Source organism: Salvelinus fontinalis, chromosome 4, assembly GCF_029448725.1.
Source record: "Salvelinus fontinalis isolate EN_2023a chromosome 4, ASM2944872v1, whole genome shotgun sequence".
Classification (NCBI taxonomy): Eukaryota; Metazoa; Chordata; class Actinopteri; order Salmoniformes; family Salmonidae; genus Salvelinus; species Salvelinus fontinalis.
The window spans coordinates 29,208,764-29,230,230 of record NC_074668.1 but is presented as its reverse complement, the minus strand read 5'-3'; the positions used below and the strand labels follow the sequence as shown (position 1 = coordinate 29,230,230).

Below are 21,467 nucleotides of genomic sequence, written 5' to 3'. Positions count from 1 at the left end.
AGCTGCTATGCAGCAGCAGTTTGGAGTTAGATCCCAATGTTCTGACCTTGTGATCTGTTTTATTGTATCCAACTCAGAGATTCTATGAGCAGCACTGTCTGAGTCACACCATTATCTGAAGGTTATATCTAAGGTCCATGCTGAAATACCAAGATCACAAAAAACTTTCTGAATTGAAATATAACTGACCCCAACTCTCATCCTCTGAGACAGTAGCCTACTATTGTTCTAATAGAGAAGAATACTCAGATCCCTGTAATGCCTAGTCATTCAGCTTCATGGGAAGTGCAGATGTGAACCAAAGTACTGCGATCTTGTCAGTATGATTTCAGTTGTTACTTGTTGCAGAAAATGACTGACCTTGATTTGGTGCATATAATACATCAAACACACACACCTGAATGGGCTACAGGATAGGCTACACAATTGAATGTGGCACCTGAATAGGCTACAGCATGTGCTAAATTGGATGTATTGCTACATTGTTGTTGAAATAATTCTCTCCTCCCTGTCAATTTCCTGCCTTAAATTGTATTCTTCCCCCATACAGTCTTTTTCTTCCTATGATGAGATTTTTTCTTCTTCTGGCAGTTCATGAATGTAAGAAATGTGAATTGTCATTCTAAGTCCTGTAATCAGAAACATCATGTCAAGATGGAACTGCACTCTGAAATCAGTTTAATCCGTATTACAAACCAAACTCACTCCTGTTTTATATATATTCGATTATAGTTGGATCTCTATGAATAAGATATATTAATTTTATATAAAAAAAATTAAAAGTTGCTCTGAGAGATCAAATAATAATATTTAAGGACATCTTGTGTTCAATTATAATATTCATCATTATGATAACTTGCTTATCGTTAGACAAGAAGAGAAGCCACACCTTCCTCGTGGCCAATCGCCAGCAATGACGCGAAGAATATTAAGAATTACTTGTTCGAAGTAGGTGGAAGTTATCGATGTGACTTCTGTAGCCTTCATCTCTAAAGTTGTCATTACGAAGGCCAGAGAAGATTTTGTTCGACGTTATGATTAGTTGCCGACAACTTTAACGAACAAGCCCTATAGGAAATAATTACATTGACATAGCTAACTAACTAAGAGGTAGAGAAGGACATTTACAACGACGATGATAGCCTCTCATCTTCTGGTTTACTACTTCACGGAGCTCCACCATGACAAAGTTCAACAAGTAAGTGCCTAGAAAACATAGCTACATGTCTTTGCTCTCTTTATGTTATAAAGGGACATATTTTACAAGTGATATTGGCCGTTGACCGGTTAGCTAGCACTCGAAAGAAGAGGCTAGGTTACTTGAAGTACGCCACACGTGTCGTGTGATGACTCGGATCATATTGGCATTGCGTCAGTGGAGCGTCTAGCTAGTTTCCATTGTGTCGAATTTCCTCTAAGGATTGGTAGTTAATAGGTTTTCTTTTCCGTCAAATGCCCCACAATGTCTATCCAAACGAACTAAATTCAAGTTGAAGACACTGACGAGATATGCCCAAGTATTATTCACTTTTACTGACTTGTTTAATATGCAATAATTGCGCATCTTCTTGTTTCCGCATTTCAATGCAATGCCAGAGCGAGAGCCGTCGGCCCCGTCTATGGATGGGCAGGGATTCCAAGAAATGGCAGCACTGACCTAGCAATGTTTTGAGAAATAGACGGTTGGCATTTCAGTTTAGCTTGGCTGAACCTGAAACGTAAGACTGTCTTCATTACTGACCTAAACAGGACTATCCACATAATTAGACAGGATGCATGCACACTTATCTTTACATCAGTAGTAGGATAAATGGTTGTGAAAATGAGCCTATCATGAAGTGCTTCTACGTAAGTCCAGCGTGGTCTCATAGACTAGACGTAACATGGTAAACGTAAATCCATTAGTATATGTTACATTTGGTATGGTTAACTTCTTGAGAATACAGGGGGTGCTATTTCGCATTAGCATAATTGCCTCTACAGACTAAACTGCCTCTTATTCAATTATTGCTGTTACTATATGCATATAACCATATAGCATTGGATAGAAAACAAGCTATGGTTTCTAAAACCGTTCCAATTGAGTCTCTGAGTCAAACACAGGTCATTTCACAGCACTTTCCCTGAGCCTGAAAAAGATTGCAAGATGTGTATGCTCGCTTCAAAGCTCTGCCTATATATGGTCACGCCACCTATGACCCGAATGACACTTCCTTCTTCTTCCTCTGGGTGTCTGGAAGACGTCAGAGGAGAATTTTTTTGTTAATCTTGTACTGACGTGAAATAAGACTTATTTCTTTAGCGTGACCGACAACTTCCGGTTTCTGAGATGCGCGTTTTCAGAGGTGGCATTGTCTTTTGTTATGCTGACGTTACGGATGAAAACTATCTCCGTGTCGAAGTTTGTTTGCTACATGTGACCATATCACCGTAATGTATGTTTTTTCAATATAGTTTAATCAGATTATTAGAATTTTTTCGGGAGTTTTGCCGTGTTCCGTTCTTTGAGTTTTTTAACTTTGGGAATTGACCGTGCCAGTCGACCAGTACCCAGGCTAAATGAAGAGGGGAGGTTGCCATTGTGAATGGATTGAACGACTCATCAGGACTAAGGACACCTTGATCAACATTCTGATGAAAGACCAGCAATAGTAAGACCCAATTTACGATGTTATTTCATATATCTGTCGTGCATGTGAACTGGTCGGGCGCGTCCAGCCGGTTCTGGCTGGCCTGGTTATGCTAATTAGCGATACATTTTGTTTTCGCTATAAAACATTTAAAAAATCTGAAATATTGTTTGGATTCACCAGATGTTGGGCTTTCAATGTCTGTACGCTGTGTATTTTTTCTGAAATGTTTTAAGACAAGTAATTAGTTATATAACGTTGGTCTCTGTAATTGTTCTAGCTGCATCAGCACTATATCAGATTGCAGCTGCAATGTAGAACTGTGATTTATACCTGAAAAATGCACATTTAAAAAAAAAAACTATGCTATACCATAAATATGTTATCAGACTGTCATCTTAAGAATTTTTTTGTTGGTTAGTGGCTATCAATATCTTAGTTTAGCCGAATTGGTGATAGCACCTGATGGAGTAAGAAACTGTTGGAGTAAGAAAATGGTGTCATTTTGCTAACGTGTTTAGCTAATAGATTTACATATTGTGTCTTCCCTGTAAAACATTTAAAAAATCTGAAATGGTGGTTTTATTCACAAGATCTGTGTCTTTCATTGGGTGTCTTGGACTTGTGATTTAATGATATTTAGATGCTACTATTTAATTGTGACGCTATGCTAGCGATGCTAATCAGTGTGGGGGGTGTGGGGGGTGCTCCCGGATCCGGGTTAGGTACTCTGTAGAGGTTAAATAAGACAGATGGTTACTTATTAAGTAGGTTGGTTGGTCGGTCGGGGTGCGAGTAAGAAGCTCATAACGACAACTTTTGCATTTGAGCTAATTAACAACTTTTCAACTACCTACTTTTTAGATACTTTGCAACTACTTAGCATGTTAGCTAACCCTAACCGTAACCCTTTTAGTGAACCCTTCTTCTAGCCCTAACCTTAACCCCTTTAGCTAGTCCTAACCCTTTAACCTAACAACTCAACTTAACCATAAACCCTAGCAAGCTAACGTTAGTCAGTTAGCTAGAATTCCAAACATATATGGTCTCCAAATTCATAACATTTTGTAAGTTTTGTTAATTTGTAACATATGAATTGTAATTAATAACATATCATACAAAATGGGTGATGGCCATCCACAAATTAATACATACCATATGAAACGTAACATATACTAATTGCTGGATCAAATCCCCGAACTGACAAGCTAAAAATCTGTTGATTTGTCCCTGAGCACGGCAGTTAACCCACTGTTCCCCCTTCGCCGACGACGTGGATGTCTATTAAGGCAGCCCCCCGCACTTCTCTAATTCAGAGGGGTTGGGTTAAATGCGGGAGACACATTTCAGATGAAGGCATTCAGTTGTACAACTGACTAGGTATCCCCCTTTGCCTAAAAGTAATGTTTTGAATTTACGTACAGAATATTACAAAATGCTTTGAGACCAGGTTGGTAACTTATCTTCTGTTCACCCTTCTCCATCTCACTCACCTTAGGTTTAGGTTCACTACCCCAAACACACACACTCTCCCTCTCAGCTGTGCTGCATATGTGGCAAGGGCAGCATCTATGAGAGCTTTGTGTTGCTTGTAGCAGGACAGGGCTATTTTGTGTGAAATCTAATATTATGGGTTGCATACACGTATTTAGCAGATGTTGTTGTGGGTGTAGCAAAATGCTTATGTTCCTAGCTCCAACAGTGCAGTAATATCTAACAATACATTTTAAAAGTAAAGAGGGGAATTCAAAAATATAGGAATATTAGGATGAGCAATGTTGTAGTCCGGGGAATAAATAGAGTTGAAGTCAGAAGTTTACATACACCGTAGCCAAATACATTTAAACTCAGTTTTTCACAATTCCTGATGTTTAATCCTAGTAAAAATAACCTGTTTTAGGTCAGTTAGATCACCACTTTTATTTTAAGAATGTCAAATGTCAGAATAATAGAGTGATTTATTTCTTTCATCACATTCCCAGTGGGTCAGAAGTTTACATACACTCAAATAGTATTTGGTAGCACTGCCTTTTTAAATTGTTTAACTTGGGTCAAACGTTTCAGGTAACCTTCCCACAATAAGTTGGGTACATTTTGTCCCATTCCTCCTGACAGAGCTTGTGTAACTGAGTCAGGTTTGTAGGCCCCCTTGCTCGCACACACTTCAGTTCTGCCCACAAATGTTCTATGGGATTGAGGTCAGGGCTTTGTGTTGGCTACTCCAATACCTTGACTTTGTTGTCCTTCAGCCATTTTGACACAACTTTGGAAGTATGCTTGGGGGTCAGTGTCCATTTGGAAGACCCATTTGCGACCAAGCTTTAACTTCCTGACTGATGTCTTGAGATGATGCTTCAATATATCCACATATTTTTCTTCATGAGCCATCTATTTTGTGAAGTGCACCAGTCCCTCCTGCAGCAAAGCAGGGTGAACAGGCAGTGGCTTGGGTGGTTGTTGTCCTTGATGATCTTTTTGGCCTTCCTGTGACATCGGGTGGTGTAGGTGAGCCTTACGATTGTGGGCGGCGCAGTTGCCGTACCAGGCGGTGATACAGCCCGACAGGATGCTCTCGATTGTGCATCTGTAAAAGTTTGAGTGTTTTTGGCGACAAGCCAAATTTCTTCAGCCTCATGAGGTTTAAGAGACGCTGTTGCGCCTTCTTCACCACGCTGTCTGTGTGGGTGGACCATTTCAGTATTCTGTGATGTGTACGCCGAGGAACTTAAAACTTTCCACCTTCTCCACTACTGTCCCGTCGATGTGGATAGGGGTGCTCCCTCTGCTGTTTCCTGAAGTCCACGATCATCTCCTTTTTGTTTTGTTGACATTGAGTGTGGGGTTATTTTCCTGACACACTCCGAGGGCCCTCACCTCCCTGTAGGCCGTCTCGTCATTGTTGGTAATCAAGTCTACCACTGTAATGTCGTCTGCAAACTTGATGATTGAGTTGGAGGTGTGCATGGCCACGCAGTCATGGGTGAACAAGGAGTACAGGAGAGGGCTGAGAACACACCCTTGTGGGGCCCCAGTGTTGAGGATCAGCGGGGTGGAGAAGTTGTTTCCTACCCTCACCACCTGAGTTTCCTACCCTCAAAGTCCAGGACCCAGTTGCACAGGGCGGGGTCGAGACCCAGGGTCCGGAGCTTAATGACGAGTTTGGAGGGTACTATGGTGTTAAATGCTGAGCTGTAATCGATTAACAGCATTCTTACATAGGTATTCCTCTTTTACAGATGGGTTAGGGCGGTGTGCAGTGTGGTTGCAATTCTGTCATCTGTGGACCTATTGGGGCGGTAAGCAAATTGGAGTGGGGTCTAGGGTGTCGGGTAGGGTGCAGGTGACATGATCCTTGACTAGTCTCTCAAAGCACGTCATGTTGACGGAAGTGAGTGCTACGGGGCGGTAGTCGTTTAGCTCAGTTATCTTAGCTTCTTGGGAACAGGAACAATGGTGGCCCTCTTGAAGTACATGGGAATAGCAGACTGGGATAGGGATTGATTGAATATGTTCGTAAAGGCACCTTTTACGGACATATTCACAAGATCCTTTGCTGTTATTCTGGGATTGATTTGCACTTTTTTCACCAAAGTACATTAATCTCTAAGAGACAGAATGCGTCTCCTTCCTGAGCGGTATGACGGCTGCGTGGTCCCATGGTGTTTATACTTGCGTACTATTGTTTGTACAGATGAACGTGGTACCTTCAGGCGTTTGGAAATTGCTCCCAAGGATAAACCAGACTTGTGGAGGTCTACAATTAATTTGCTTAGGTCTTAGCTGATTTCTTTACATTTTCCCATGATGTCAAGCAAAGAGGCACTGACTTTGAAGGTAGGCCTTCAAATACATCCACAGGTACACCTCCAATTGACTCAAATGATGGCAATTAGCCTATCAGAAGCTTCTAAAGCCATGACATCATTTTCTCGAATTTTCCAAGCTTTTTAAAGGCACAGTGAATTATAAGTGAAATAATCTGTCTGTAAACAATTGTTGGAAAAATGACTTGTCATGCACAAAGTAGATGTCTTAACCGACTTGCCAAAACTATAGTTTGTTAACAAGAAATTTGTGGAGTGGTTGATAAACGAGTTTTATTGACTCCAACCTAAGTGCATGTTAACTTTTTTGACTTCAACTATGTGTGTGTATGTGATGTATAGACATGCACAGAATGTGGATAGAATATATACACTGCTCAAAAAAATAAAGGGAACACTTAAACAACACAATGTAACTCCAAGTCAATCACACTTCTGTGAAATCAAACTGTCCACTTAGGAAGCAACACTGATTGACAATAAATTTCACATGCTGTTGTGCAAATGGAATAGACAAAAGGTGGAAATTATAGGCAATTAGCAAGACACCCCCCAAAACAGGAGTGATTCTGCAGGTGGTGACCACTTCTCAGTTCCTATGCTTCCTGGCTGATGTTTTGGTCACTTGAATGCTGGCGGTGTTCTCACTCTAGTGGTAGCATGAGACGGAGTCTACAACCCACACAAGTGGCTCAGGTAGTGCAGTTCATCCAGGATGGCACATCAATGCGAGCTGTGGCAAAAAGGTTTGCTGTGTCTGTCAGCGTAGTGTCCAGAGCATGCAGGCGCTACCAGGAGACAGGCCAGTACATCAGGAGACGTGGAGGAGGCCGTAGGAGGGCAACAACCCAGCAGCAGGACCGGTACCTCCGCCTTAGTGCAAGGAGGTGCACTGCCAGAGCCCTGCAAAATGACCTCCAGCAGGCCACAAATGTGCAGTGTTCAGACAGGAGTAATTGTATAATTTGGGCAAAATTATGTGCAGTGTCCACAGTACCAGTCAAAAGTTTGGACACCTACTCATTCAAGGGTTTTACTATTTTATACATTGTAGAATAATAGTAAAGACATCAAAACTATGAAATAGCACATGGAATCATGTAGTAACCAAAAAAGTGTTAAACAAATCAAAATATATTTTAGATTCTTCGAAGTAGCCACCCTTTGCCTTGAAAGCTTTGCACACTCTTGCATTCTCTCAACCAGCTTCACCTGGAATGCTTTTCCAACAGTCTTGAAGGAGTTCCCACATATGCTGAGCGCTTATTGGCTGCTTTTCCTTCACTCTGCGGTCCAACTCATCCCAAACCATCTCAATTGGGTTGAGGTTGGGTGATTGTGGAGGCCAGGTCATCTGATGCAGCACTCATTACTCTCCTTCTTGGTCAAATAGCCTTTACACAGCCTGGAGGTGTGTTGTGTCATTGTCCTGTTGATAAACAAATGAGCGCAAAATTCAGTAAGCGCAAACCAGATGGGATGGCGTATCACTGCAGAATGCTGTTGTAGCCATGCTGGTTAACTTCTTATGGCTGCAATCCCGTTAACAGGATGATATGACAACAGCCAGTGAAAGTGCAGGGCGCCAAATTCAAACAGAAATCTCATAATTAAAATTCCTCAAACATACATGTATATTATACCAATTTAAAGGTAATCTTGTTGTTAATCCCACCAAAGTGTCCGATTTCAAATAGGCTTAACAGCGAAAGCACCACAAACGATTGTTAGGTCACCACAAAATCACAGAAAACACAGCTATTTTTCCAGCCAAAGACAGGAGTCACAAAAAGCAGAAAGATAAAATGAATCACTAACCTTTGATCTTCATCAGATGACACTCATAGGACTTCATGTTACACAATACATGCATGTTTTGTTCGATTAAGTTAATATTTATATCCAAAAACCTCAGTTTACATTGGCGCCATGTTCAGAAATGCCTCCAAAATATCCAGAGAAATTGCAGAGAGCCACGTCAAATAACATAAATACTCGTCATAAACTTTGATGAAAGATACATGTTTTACATGGAATTAAGATACACTTGTTCTTAATGCAAGCGCTGTGTCAGATTTAAAAAAGCTTTACGGCAAAACACAATATTCAATAATCTGAAAACGGCGTTAAGCCACAAAAGCAAGCCATAGAGTTACCCGCCAAATTGTGCAGTCAACAAAACTCATAAAAAGCATTATAAATCTTCACTTACCTTTGCTGGTCTTTGTCGGAATGCACTCCCAGGACTCCCACTTCCACAATACATTTTTGTTTTGTTCGGTAATGTCCATCCTTTATATCCAAATAGCTATTTTCGTTTGGTAAAGCGCGTTTGGTAAACAAATCCAAACGCTCGTGCAGGTCCAGCCTAACGTCGGGCAAAAACTTCAAAAAGTTATATTACAGGTCGAAGAAACTTGTCAAACTAAGTATAGAATCAATCTTTAGGATGTTATCATGAATATTCAATAACGTTCCAACCGGAGAATTCCTTTGTGTCTAAGTATAGAATCAATCTTTAGGATGTTATCATGAATATTCAATAACGTTCCAACCGGAGAATTCCTTTGTGTCTATAGAAGTAATGGAACGCAAGTCCCTATCACGTGAAATGCGTGTGACCTGGCTGTCTGCCAGACCACTGACTGAAACAGCTCCCATCCGGCTCCACATCACAGTAGAAGCTTCATTCAAGGGTCTACAGACTGTTGACATCTAGTGGAAGCCGTAGGACGTGCAAACAGATCCATATCCTACTGTGTATTCAATAGGCGATGAGTTGAAAATCGACCAACCTCAGATTTCTCACTTCCTGGTTGGATTTTTCTCAGGTTTTTGCCTGCCATATGAGTTCTGTTATACTCAGACATCATTCAAACAGTATTAGAAACTTCTGAGTGTTTTCTATCCAATATGAATAATAATATGCATATATTAGCGACTGAGGAGCAGGCAGTTTACTATGGGCACCTCTGTGAACCTTTCATCCAAGCTACTAAATACTGCCCATGCAGCCATAAGAAGTTCCCTACATGATCAGAAATAGTGTAGACATTGTTAATGTTGTAAATGACTATTGGAAATGGCTGATTTTCAATGGAATATCTACGTAGGCGCCTCAAGTCCTCAACTGGCAGCTTCATTAAATAGTACCCACAAAACACCAGTCTCAACCTCAACAGTGAAGAGGCAACTGGGATGCAGGCCTTCTAGGCAGAGTTGCAAAGAAAAAGCAATATCTCAGATTGGCCAATAAAAAGAAAAGATTGAGATGTGCAAAAGAACACACACTGGACAGAGGAACTCTGCCTAGAAGGCTAGCATTCCGGAGTCGCCTCTTCACGGTTGACATTGAGACTGGTGTTTTGCGGGTACTATTTAATGAAGTTGCCAGTTGATGACTTGTGAGGCGCCTGTTTCTCAAACTAGACACTAATGTACTTGTCCTCTTGCTCACTTGTGCACCGGGGCCTCCCACTCCTCTTTCTGTTCTGTTTAGAGCCTGTTTGTGCTGTTCTGCGAATGGAGTAGTACACAGCGTTGCACGACATCTTCAGTTTCTCTCCAATTTCTCACATGGAATAGCCTTCATTTCTCAGAACAAGAATAGACTCAAGTTTCAGAAGAATGTTCTTTGTTTCTGGCCATTTGAACCTGCAATCGAACCCACAAATGCTCCAGATACTCAACTAGTCTAAAGAAGGCCAGTTTTATTGCTTCTTTAATCAGAACAACAGTTTTCAGCTGTGCTAACATAATTGCAAAATAGTTTTCTAATGATCAATTAGCCTTTTTAAAATAATGAACACAGGAGTGATGGTTGCTGATAATGGGCCTCTGTACGCCTATGTAGATATTCCATTAAAAATCTGCCGTTTCCAGCTACAGTAGTCATTTAAAACATTAACAATGTCTACACTGAATTTCTGATCAATTTGATATTTTAATGGACAAAACATTTTGCTTTTCTTTCAAAAACAAGGACATTTCTAAGTGACCCTAATCTTTTGAACTGTAGTGTATATTAATGTGGACACCATTTCAAATTAGTGGATTCAGCTATTTCAGCCACACCTGTTGCTGACAGGTGTATAAAATCAAGCACACAGCCACGCAATCTCCATATACAAACATTGACAGTAGAATGGCCTTACTGAAGAGCTCAGTGACTTTCAATCAAGTAAGTTTGTCAAATTTCTACCTTGCTAGAGCTGCCCCGGTTAATGGTAAGTGCTGTTATTGTGAAAACTAAATGTCTACGAGCAACAACGGCTCAGCCGAGAAGTGGTAGGCCACAGAGCGCACAGAACGGGACCGAAGAGTGCTCTTGCAAATCTGTCTTTGCAACATTTATTACTGAGTTCCAAACTGCCTCTGGAAGCAATGTCAGCACAATAACTGTTCGTTGGGAGCTTCACGAAATGGCTTTTCATGGCCGAGCAGTCGCACACAAGCCTAAGATCACCATGCGCAATGCCAAGCGTCGGCTCGAGTGGCGTAAAGCTTGCCGCCATTGGCCTCTGGAGCAGTGGAAACGTGTTCTTTGGAGTGATGAATCACTCTTCAGTTGAACGGACGAATCTCGGTTTGGCGGATGCCAGGAGAACGCAACCTGCCCGACTGCGTAGTGCCAACTGTAAAGTTTGGTGTAGGAGGAATAATGGTCTGGGGCTATTTTTCATGGTTCTGGCTAGGCCCCTTAGTCCCAGTGAAGGGAAATCTTAACGCTACAGTATACAATAACATTATAACAAAAATGTGCTTTCCTGTTTCAGCATGACAATGCCCCTGTGCACAAAGCGACGTCCATACAGAAACGGTTTGTCGAGATCTGTGTGGAAGAACTTGGCTGGCCTGCACAGAGCCCTGACCTCAACCCCATCGAACACCTTTGGGATGAATTGGAACGCCTAACATCAGTGCCCAACCTCACTAATGTGCTTGTATTTGAATGGAAGCAAGACCCCGCAGTAATGTTCCAATATCTAGTGGAAAGCCTTCCCAGAAGAGTAGAGGCTGTTATAGCAGAAAGGGGGGGACCAACTTAATAGTAATGCTATTAATGCTACTAGTAATAAGTTTAATGCTAGCTAGCAACTTACCTTGGCGCTTACTGCATTCGTGTAACAGGCAGTCTCCTTGTGGAGTGCAACGAGAGAGAGGCAGGTCGTTATTGCGTTGGACTAGTTAACTGTAAGGTTGCAAGATTGGATCCCCCGAGCTGACAAGGTGAAAATCTGTCATTTTACCCCTGAACGAGGCAGTTAGCCCACCGTTCATAGGCCGTCATTGAAAATAAGAATGTGTTCTTAACGGACTTGCCTAGTTAAATAAAGATTAAATAAAGGTGTAAAAAAAAAAAAAAAAAAAAAAAAAAAAAATGCTAAATCGGTGTCCTAAAATTCCGATTGTTATGAAAACTTGAAATCGGCCCTAATTTAATCGTCCATTCCGATTAATCGGTCAACCTCTAGTGTCCACGTACTTTTGGTCTTGTATGTATGTGTTATCTCTAATATTGTGTTATCTCCTAATATTCTACAATTGGTCATTTATTATCATTTTTATTTATCTGTTTGACAGTGTCAGAGTAGATTTCCGTCATTTGTGTAGTATTAAAAAATATACTGAGAATGTCTAATGTCATGTAGACCTTAATGACGTAAAATTTAAGGCCTTCCATTAACTCACAACATCTTCTTGTGGCTATGGTAGTGTCATAATGTCTCGACCATTCTTCCCTCGCTACTCCCCATTTTCCCTCTACCCCTCCCTTTCTGGTGAGGTTCTGCTTTCTAAGTCCATCTCCAGTTTCAGATTGAATGTTGTACGGTCAGTCTGTTCCAGGTTGCTGCTGGAACGTTGTGTTCTGTCTGTATCAGATATTTATTCCTCAGTCTTTTTGCTAGCCAGGACCTTCAGGCCAAGGTGACTTAAGGGGATGTGTCCCAAATGCCACCCTATTCCCTATGTCGTGCACTACTTTTGACTAGAGCCTTCTGGTCAAAAGTTGTGTGTGTAACTGCATGCATACAGTGCCATTCGGGATTCAGCCACTGTACCAGGGTCTTACTTTGTGGCGCTGGGCCACGTGATTGTGCAAGGCAGCAGTCTACCACGTTTAGCCTATACATGCTGATATCATTGATATGTTGCAGTTTGACGGATTTTACTGTAGACAGCTAGGTCTATCCATTTGAGACAAATACAATAAAGCCATAATATTTGGTTTGTGGTTTGCTAGACCTTTTCACTCGTCTCGTGTTCCCCCTTCCTCCAGTCACATGCTCCTTGCTGCCGGACACGTTTTGCAAGTCAGTGAGGTTCCTGGTATTTAGAGTAATGTGGTTGGGCCGTGTGTGAAATCAGCTGCTTGTACAGTTCTTATGGCTGCTGCCTAGCAGAGCCATTCAGTTCCTGGAGTTGGAGCCAACCAGTAATGCAGGGGGTGGGGTTAGTTAGCCCTGGGGAAATGTGACTTCCAGTACAACAACATTTTATCGGAGGTTTGAGTTGAGGCCTACAGAGGTAGTCAGATTTGACTTTGACAGTGAAATGGGTCTAGGACTATTGTAGACGACGTGCCTAACAAATAAGATAGATAATTATGATTTTCCATTGTGTAGTCTCTCTGTTGACTGCTTGTCTGTAATGTCACCCAGACTGTGGAAACAGTCACACTGTTCAGATTCTGAACCATTACTATTATCATGACAAAGCGGGCATTACCACCTGACTGTTGGCATTTCGGTCAGGGGAGATTGTAGTATGATAAGATGTAATGCCACTGTCCCTCCTGGCTCCGGACCATAGCTACACACACACACACACACCAGGGTTTCCGTTTGGAAAATGTGGCGCCGAACAACGTGATCGGGAAGATTTTAATTTACCGACCATTTGAGAAATTTACCAGACTCATATGCATTGGGTGTGTAACCCAATTAGGGCATCCACCCACTGTGCTCAGAATGACAGGAATCACATTTTAGATTATGGTAATTAATCTGAACAGAACATGCAACTCCTGTAATAAAGCAGCCAATAAGACATCATTTTTGAAACATTTGCCAGGTAGGATATTTAACGATGGATGGCCTACCTTGTTAAATAAAGGTGAATTAAAAAAATAAAAGCATGACGGTCAAATGTATTTCCTGCAATGAATGAAAAGCATTATTTTGCAATGGAATTTTTTGTCTCCTGGTTATTTTGTCCAGAAACAGTTTAATCAGCCAACGGAAACCCTGACACACACTCACACTAATTGAACACAACATTATGTAGGCTAACTTCAGTGGTAAAGCGACAAAATATAGACACAAGCTTATAACCACGTAAGCAAATATCTAGGCCTAAACAAACAGATGGTTCCTTTGCATAGCTACTGATGTCACTGCATGGCAACCCTCATGAGCATTGGATACTCATGTCAGACGTAGTTCGTAATCAATAGGGAATATTGGTTCATATTTATCCTAGCTTGCTGTCCAGGGTGTGCACTGCAGCCAGCAGCATACCACCCTGCATACCACTGCTGGCTTGCTTCTGAAGCTAAGCAGGGTTGGTCCTGGTCAGTCCCTGGATGGGAGACCAGATGCTGCTGGAAGTGGTGTTGGAGGGCCAGTAGGAGGCACTCTTTCCTCTGGTCTAAAAAATATCCCAATGCCCCAGGGCAGTGATTGGGGACACTGTCCTGTATAGGGTGCCGTCTTTCGGATGGGACGTTAAACGGGTGTCCTGACTCTCTGAGGTCATTAAAGATCCCATGGCACTTATCGTAAGAGTAGGGGTGTTAACCCCGGTGTCCTGACTAAATTCCCAATCTGACCCTCAAACCATCATGGTCACCTAATAATCCCCAGTTTACAATTTGGCTCATTCATCCCCCTCCTCTCCCCTGTAACTATTCCCCAGGTCGTTGCTGCAAATGAGAACGTGTTCTCAGTCAACTTACCTGGTAAAATAACGGTAAAAAAAATAAATAATAATAAATAAATAAAAAAAAAAAAAAAAAAACATCAATCTGCCTCATGCTTCAGAATCAGGAGATCAGCTCCTACCCTATGAGCCTTTCTGGATCAAACAAGGCTTACTCATCCATCTTCCTATCTCGCTCGCTCCCTTTCCTAAGGTCAGTTGGATAAATACTTGTACCACCTCCAGTTGCTAGCTTACTCTAGCTTACTCTCTTTTTCTCAAGGTGGATAAATACCTCTACCACCTGCGGTTATCGGACGAGAACCTGATGGACGTGTCGGTGAGATTCCGACGGGAGATGGACAAGGGTCTGGGCCGGGACTCCAACCCCACGGCCGCTGTCAAGATGCTGCCCACGTTTGTGCGTTCCACCCCTGATGGGACAGGTAAGAGCATTGGGGGAGGGGGCTTGACTGACAGCTGTTGAGTAATTTTTATTTATTTAGATTGAGTTGTAAATATAGATTCCAAACCCACAACTGGTTTGTGGGTTTCCTAAGAGCTCTATTTTCATGTCATCTGACCAAAGCACTGCCTGGAGTTTGAAAAACTGCATTGGCACTTGGATTGGATCTGACACTATGGTCAGATGATGTGAAATAGAGCTCTTCGGTCACGCGCACCAATAGTGGGTTTGGTGTTGAGAAACATATGCAAAAAATTACTTCGTACCTACGGTAAAATATGGTGGTGGATCTTTGATATGGGTCAAGGGCATCATGAACTTTACCAAATACCAGGAACCTGTTTGCCTCTCCCAGGAGGCTGACCAGCAAGACAACCCCAAGCACAAAGAAATAGTTAATTGACCACAAAATCAACCTTTTGCAATGGGCTTCTCAGTATTCATATTTGAAAACCTGTGGTTTGAGTTGAAGAGGGGAGTCCATAAGTGCAGATCAAGGATCTGGAAAGATTCTGTATGGCGACCCCTCCCAACGTGTTCTCCAATCTCATAAAATATTTTAGAAAAAGTCTGTGTTGTTATCCTCGCAAGGGAAGGTACTAGATTTTTGAAAACGGGGTTAACAATAATTTTGACTAGAGGTCGACCGATTAATCGCAATTGCCGATTTAATTAGGGCCGATTTCAAGTTTTCATAACAATCGGAAATCTGTATTTTTTTTTTTTTTTTTTTTTTTTTTTTTTACACCTTTATTTAATCTTTGTTTAACTTCTCTAGGATATGTGGGACGCTAACATCCCACTTGGCCAAAAGCCAGTAAAAATGCAGAGCGCCAAATTCAAATATTACTATAAAAATCTAACTTTCATGAAATCACACATGAAAGACACCAAATTTAAAGCTACACTTGTTGTGAATCCAGCCAACAGGTCTGATTTTCAAAAAGGATTTACGGTGAAAGCACCACAAACGATTATGTTAGGTCAGTAGATAGCCACAGAAAAACACAGCCATTTTTCCAGCCAAAGAGAGGAGTAACAAAAAGCAGAAATAGATAAAATGAATCACTAACCTTTGATGATATTCATCAGATGACACTCATAGGACTTCATGTTACACAATACATATATGTTTTGTTCGATTAAGTTCATATTTATATCCAAAAATCTGAGTTTAGGCGGGACGCTACTGTCTCACTTGGCAAAAAGCCAGAGAAAATGCAGAGCGCCAAATTCAAATATATTACTATAAAAATCTAACTTTCATTAAATCACACATGAAAGATACCAAATTAAAGCTACACTGGTTGTGAATCCAGCCAACATGTCAGAATTCAAATAGGCTATTTGGCGAAAGCAAACGATGCTATTATCTGAGTTAGCACCATTGTAAACAAAGAGAGATAAGCATATAGCGTTTCAAACGTCTCTGGCTCTGAGGCTTGGAGTAGTTTTCCCCTTGCTCTGCATGGGTAACGCTGCTTCGAGGGTGGCTGTTGTCGATGTGTTCCTGGTTCGAGCCCAGGTAGCGGCGAGGAGAGGGATGGAAGCTATACTGTTACACTGGCAATACTAAAGTGCCTATAAGAACATCCAATAGTCAAAGGTATATGAAATACAAATGGTATAGAGAGAAATAGTCCTATAATAACTACAACCTAAAACTTCTTACCTGGGAATATTGAAGACTCATGTTAAAAGGAACCACAGGCTTTCATATGTTCTCATGTTCTGAGCAAGGAACTTAAACGTTAGCTTTCTTACATGACACATATTGCACTTTTACTTTCTTCTCCAACACTTTGTTTTTGCATTATTTAAACCAAATTGAACATGTTTCATTATTTATTTAAGGCTAAATTGATTTTATTGATGTATTATATTAAGTTAAAATAAGTGTTAATTCAGTATTGTCATTATTACAAATACATTTTAAAAATCAACCGATTAATTTGTATCGGCTTTTTTTGGTCCTCCAATAATCGGTAACGGCGTTGAAAAATGATAATCGGTCGACCTCTAATTCAGACCCCCTTGACTTTTTCCACATTTGTTATGTTACAGCCTTATTCCAAAATATGACTTTTTTCCTTCATCCGTCTCCACACCATACCCCATAATGATGAAGAAAAAAGATTTAGATTTTTTTTTGCTGATTTGTTAAAAAATAAGGAATAATCACATTTATGTAAGTATTCAGACCCTTAACTCAGTACTTTGTTGAAGCACCTTTGGCAGCAATTACAGCATCGTGTCTTCTTGGGTATGACGCTACAAGCTTGGCACACCGGTGTTTTGGGGAGATTCTCCAAAAGTATAGTATTAAGCTCTCAAGTCTCTTCAGAGATGTTCGATCGGGTTCAAGTCCGGGTTCAGACGTTGTCTTGGCTGTGTGCTTAGGGTCGGTGTCTTGTTGGAAGGTGAACTTTCACCCCAGTCTGGCATCCTGAGTGCTCTGGAGCAGGGTTTCGTCAAGGATCTCTCTGTTCATCTTTCCCTCGATCTTGACTATTTTCCCAGTCCCTGACAGTCCCTGCCTCTGAAAAACATCCCCAAAGCATCATGCCGACACCACCATGCTTCACCGTAGGGATGGTGCCATGTTTCCTCCAGATGTGATGCTTGCCATTGTACGCTTGGGCCTAAATCTTGGTTTCTTCAGACCAAAGAATCTTGTTTCTCATGGTCTGTGAGTCTTTGGGTGACTCTCGGCAAATTCCAAGCAGGCTGTCGTACTGAGGACTGGCTTCCGTCTGGCCAGTCTACCATAAGGCGTGATTGGAGTGCTGCAGAAATGGTTGTCCTTCTGGAAGGTTCTCCCATCTCCACAGAGGAGCTCTGTCAGTGACCATCGGGTTCTTGGTCACCTCCCTGACCGAGGCCCTTCTCCCCGGATTGCTCAGTTTGGCCAGGTGGCCAGCTCTAGGAAGAGTATTGGTGGTTCCAAACTTCTTCCATTTAAGAATGATGGAGGCCACTGTGTTCTTGGGGACCTTCAATGCTGCAGAAATGTTTTGGTGCTCTTCCCCAAATCTGTGCCTCAACACAATCCTGTCTCGGAGCTGTACGGACTATTTCTTTGACTTCATGGCTTGGGTTTTGGTCTGACATGCACTGTAAACTACGGGACCTTATATAGACAGGTGGTGCCTTTCCAAATCATGTCCAATCAATTGAATTTACCACAGGTGGACTCCTGAGCCTGAGCTCAATTTCGAGTTTCATGGCATTTACTTATGTAAATATGTTATTTCTGTTTTCTTTTTAATACATTTGCTTAAGTGTCTTTTCTGTTTTCACTTTGTTATTGTGGGGTATTGTGTATAGATTGCTGAGGATCTTTAAACTTTTTTTGGTCATTGCAGGCAATCTATTTTAGATAAAAGCTGTAAAGTGGGAAAAGTCGGATCTGAATACTTTCCGAAGGCTCTTTATCTAGCTAGCTCTGGCCCAATCCGAAGGGTTTTTATTTAGCCTGTATTTAACTAGGAAGTCCCATTGGTGTCAAAAGACCTCTTTCTCCAGAGAGACCTGTCCTTCAAGCCTTGGACTTGTAATGCACTGTAATTTGATTATTCAAGGAAATGGCACAACCCATACTCTGAGTTGCTATTTACAATTACCATACCATGGGGGAGTTGCTATTTACAATTACCATACCATGGGGGAAACACAGGGGAGTTCTCATAGACTGGTTAGCTGACAACGTCATGAAAACAATGCACACACTTCAATGGGGCAGAAGGCAATGTGTTCTTGGGATTCTGGATGGCCAGATGGCGGCAACATGTTTTTGTTGCTAGCCATGTGGGAAATTGTAGGTGGCTCGTTTCAGCTAGATTTTTCAGCTAGAATGATCTTTTTGTTGATACCATGTCTTGTTTTGACTGATGTCACGTTTATGCTAATATGGCTAAAATTTACTAGCTAGCTAACCAATAACTGTAACGATTTGAGAGACAAGTGCTCATTGTGCAAATGTATTTGTTTTCAATAAATATTAGATACGAAATATAGTTTACATGTGTCAACAATCTAAGCCAACCCCGTCTGTTGCACACACTCTGGTTTTGTTGTTAAACAACCAACCCGTCTACAGACCAGCAGCAAAAAAAATCTTACATTTACATGTTGCTTATGAGTGTATTTCACACGCATTTTGGATTATAATTGTATTGAAAGTCTCACGAATGTCCTGCTTAATGTTTGTTTTCTTTGCAAATCAACTGCATTACACCAAAACAAATAAACACTTAATCCAGTAAAATGGCACTTTAGCTAGCTTTGCTACCAGCCTATATCAATGAGCGTTAGCATTTCAGCAAACAACTTCTGCATCCAAAATAGGAATTTTGCAACTAGCACGACCAAATATAATTTTTGCGACTGTTCAAGCAATAATTAAAACAACGTAAGTCTATGAGAACCCCGGGAAGTGTTTTTCTTTGGAAGTAATGACTTTGTAAATCTAGGATAGGTTGAATGGGTGCGGATTGTGAATGGAAGTTACATTTTTTTCACAGTGGCCGTTGTACTTGTTTAGGACACGATTAGCGGCTTGAAGTGTGCTTAAACATTTCAACTATGGACAGTTCTGTAATTTGCCGAGATGAATAGAATGTTGGAGTTTTCTGATTGATTAACCCCTTTTAGATATTTTATTAGGATGTCCATTTAGCTGATGCCATCATGACATCTACTCTTGGGGTCCGACTCATAACTAAAAAGACATTACAGACAAAAATATAATTTACATTCAAATGACCAATTTTAGCTAATGAGAGGTATGCTGGTGAAAAAGCGCACATATAACATCTGAGCTCTGTTAAAATATCCATCCACACTAGTGTACCACTAAGAAGGAAACTGTGAATTGGGCATGCACTCTACCGGTAGGGCTATGCTGCATGAACATTGTAATGTGAAGCCTTGAGTCCCAGCTGCGTTTTCCCAGAGTTAGACCGGTGTTAGTGATTTGTGACCGGGGCAGGTGGCATATCCAAAAACACTCTCAGAGACTGGGGAAGGTGATTTATCATTAGAGACTGAAGAGGTGACCAGGCCAAACCTATTTGCCCAGCCTGTTGACTCGGGTCATTTTTGGCACATTAAACCCCAACCTAGCAGATAAGTGTCTATCCAACTGAATCACTTATCTCTCTATCTCTATCTCTATCTAAAGAAATGTTCCTTAAGTTGAGACTGACCTTTTGATCAAGTATTCCTCAGTTTGAAAATGACATTCAAATTTAAAGGGCATTGAAATGTTAGGCTAGTCACTTAACGAATGTGACAGGATTCAAAACATATAGATTTTATACTTTTTTTATTGAGTTGAATAAAACCTCTGAGTGTGATAATTAACATTTTGTTTGTCTGGTTGTTATGCATCAAAGAGAAATGTCAGTCCATTGAAAGATTCACCACTTCATCTCATGAAACTGTTATAGATGATACACAGGATTAAACATTATTTTTTTGCATTATTTCAGAATGTATAATGTAGCTGCAGTACATTTGAGTAATTTAGCAGATGCTCTTATCCTAAGCAACGTACAGTTAGTGCATTCATCTTAAGATGGCTACACGTCATAGTAAGTACATTTCTCCTCAAAGTAGTTATCAGCAAAGTCAGAGCTAGTAAGGGGGGGAAAAACATCAAGTGTGAGTGTTGGTTCACGAAAGGCATTTTATTTATTTTCTAGAAATGTTTTGTGGAGAGGCAAGGGGAATAATGGTGGAATGAGTGTTTCACAGTAATACTTATCCGCCAGTGTTGTGATTGGCTACGATATTTGCCTGTTGATTTCTCCCGCCGGCTTCTGTTGTCAAAATGGGAAAGCTGTTCTGTTTTGACTTTGACTGTGTTGTCTAGTGGAAACCCGGGGTATGTCAATGTAGAAATCGCTTTGTCACTTCCTGGTTGCTAAAACTCTACACTGTAAGCTCAATGTCAGTTTGTTGAAGAATACAAGCACTGAATAGTGCAGGGAGTCATTGTACCATCTAAACTGTTATTAAAACTGGTGGACCAAAACTGAAAGTAAAAGGCTCAAAATGCTAGTCTCCACTATGTTATGGGGAAGTGGGATGAGGAGATTTTGTTATGATTGCAGACTTGTGCTGTTGCAATTCGCCTAGCTCCCACATGGGAGAAATTCTGAGAAATCTGTAGCACATTTAAAGGCCATGGGTATGTTATTGGCAATAGGTGAAAAGACCAAACACTTTTCAAAGAGGAATGTGGTGGCAAGTAGTCTACTGCTTCATGGTCAGTCCTCTCAGTGGCTGTAATGAAATTACAGCCCCCCCCCCCCTCCAATTAGTCTAGAGGAGCCAGACCTTGGGTAACGCCACAAGATCTGGGTAGGATGTTAACTACTCCCGGACTTTTAGAAATGGGGAGAGGGGGATCTCAGACAATTTCCCCCAACAAATCATGAGTTTGGGTAGGTGGGGCTTAAAATGCGGGCGAGAATTGTGCTCATGGAAAAGATTCCCCTCGTAAACAGGTGGACCAAATGCGGACGCAGATGGCTAGCTAGGCTTAGCAGGGAAGAAAGACTGGCAGTCTGCTCTGGATGAGGTGAGGAACTTCTCCTCGTTATAATTATGGCACATAAATCA

General features: G+C 41.3%; 1 protein-coding gene across 1 annotated transcript in view; it reads left to right on the top strand.

Annotated features, from left to right (window-relative positions):
- The first annotated feature begins 887 nt into the window (after positions 1-887).
- The window catches only part of LOC129853478 (hexokinase-2-like), a 58,887-nt gene continuing 38,307 nt past the window's right edge, over positions 888-21,467 (top strand). The window contains exons 1-2 of the mRNA XM_055919571.1: positions 888-1,198; positions 14,658-14,820. Of these exons, the coding sequence (XP_055775546.1) occupies positions 1,136-1,198; positions 14,658-14,820 (226 nt within the window). The 5' untranslated portion in view covers positions 888-1,135. The remainder of the gene's footprint in view (positions 1,199-14,657; positions 14,821-21,467) is intronic.